Source organism: Opisthorchis viverrini (assembly GCF_000715545.1).
Source record: "Opisthorchis viverrini unplaced genomic scaffold opera_v5_2367, whole genome shotgun sequence".
Taxonomy (NCBI): domain Eukaryota; kingdom Metazoa; phylum Platyhelminthes; class Trematoda; order Opisthorchiida; family Opisthorchiidae; genus Opisthorchis; species Opisthorchis viverrini.
This window is the reverse complement of record NW_008754501.1, coordinates 1-1523: the sequence shown is the minus strand read 5'-3', so window position 1 is coordinate 1523 and position 1523 is coordinate 1. Positions and strand designations below refer to the sequence as shown.

General features: G+C 46.0%; 1 protein-coding gene across 1 annotated transcript; it reads right to left on the bottom strand.

Annotated features, from left to right (window-relative positions):
• Positions 1-26: 26 nt before the first annotated feature.
• On the bottom strand, positions 27-1211 carry T265_15957 (hypothetical protein; the record flags this gene model as incomplete). Its single annotated transcript, XM_009179402.1, has 1 exon — positions 27-1211. A coding segment is annotated over one exon (1185 nt), but the record flags the coding sequence as incomplete, so codon positions are not given.
• Positions 1212-1523: the final 312 nt, after the last annotated feature.

Genomic DNA, 1523 nt, shown 5'->3' with positions numbered 1-1523 from the left:
CCTTTGTTGATCAAACCAACACACTGTGGGTTTTCTTGTTTCTCTTCACGCTGAGTTTCACAGACTAAGTATTGTTTTGGGTACTCAAACTGAGTATGGAACCGAGCCTCCAGTTCACTCCTTGGTATTCGGCTGGACATCCACAAAGTGGGTGGTTCAGAGACAGGGGAACCGGGGTAGTTCGCCGGACCATGAACATTGATTACCTTCACGAAATTTCGAGAGCTCCGAAGATCAATATCGAGTTTGTAGTGGAATAAATGTTGATGCGCCACAAAGTAAAGTGGCATTGTGTTGGAAACAAAGCCAAAAGCACTTTTTTCGTACCAACTCTGATTTGAGGGATTGGAAAACCAATTCGGAGGGACTGTATCCACATGAATATAACCCGTTGGGGTAACCGAAAATTCAATCACTCCAGAAGCATGGAACACAATATCAAAAACATAATCATAGTTGAATATGCTTGCGACTGAGCGTACAACGAGGGCACGTGAAGGCGTGCCGAAAGCGAAATTAGTGTGTTCTGTGGTTTCCGAGCCCCCCGACGCTTCTGAGCGGCCACCTGGAAACTCAAAATGTCTTCTCAGTGGGCCACCCGGAGGTTGAACAAGCCAATCGAACAGACATATCCCGTGCTTCAGCACTTTTGGTCCAGATTCTCCAGACAAAACCAGCCGTACAGGCAAGTAAACCGCTTCTTTGGGGCAGTCAATTCCTGGACTCAGTTCTGAAGACATCGCACCAACCCCATACATAGACTCAAGGGAAGTCATGGCTCGCATGAAGGGCGAATAGCCCCAATAAGAGGTAACTGTCTCATCTAGGCCAGCTTCTGAGATTATACTGTGTCCAGCAAAGTATACTCCGTAAACGCGCAGTCCTGTTTCCTTGCGAAGAGTTAGATGGAAATCCCAGGATTGGTACCTCACTCGCCGACCGGCTATCTGTATTCTGTTATAACCAAACAAAGGTGAAGATGGTGTCTGAACAGGTTTGGCTGGAATGACTGATTCAGGTTGAGACTGCTGCCTCCGCTTGAAGCCTGAGCTGAGAAAGGAAGTCGGTAAAATGGCTGCGTTTACAGGTAGGCCAGCCTCGTCGTCATCCTTTCTAGTCTGCCCAGGGCCATACCGCATCTGCTGTGGATATAGATCGATAAACGGTTGTGGAACAATATGTAACGACCCAGTCTTGTGCAGATCCAACATTTCGGTGACTTTGGTGTAAGTTCGACCTTGAAACCAGATCTGGTTCAGTGTCCATTGCTGCGGATTCAGTGACGTAATGTCAATCTGCAAAACAAACATGGGGTCGTGAGTAATTCTGATGCAGAAAAAGTAAAACCGAAAGAAACCAATTGATTTTTATGCTTATTCCTCTTGCAGCCCTCAGCTGAATTTTGTCTTCGATAATCGTTTTTTTCACGTTGTTTATCACTCTCTGTTTGGTAGGCCATATGATATGTGTACTTTAGCGTCATTCTCCCACAATTTCTTCACATATGATACGTTCAGGGGTGT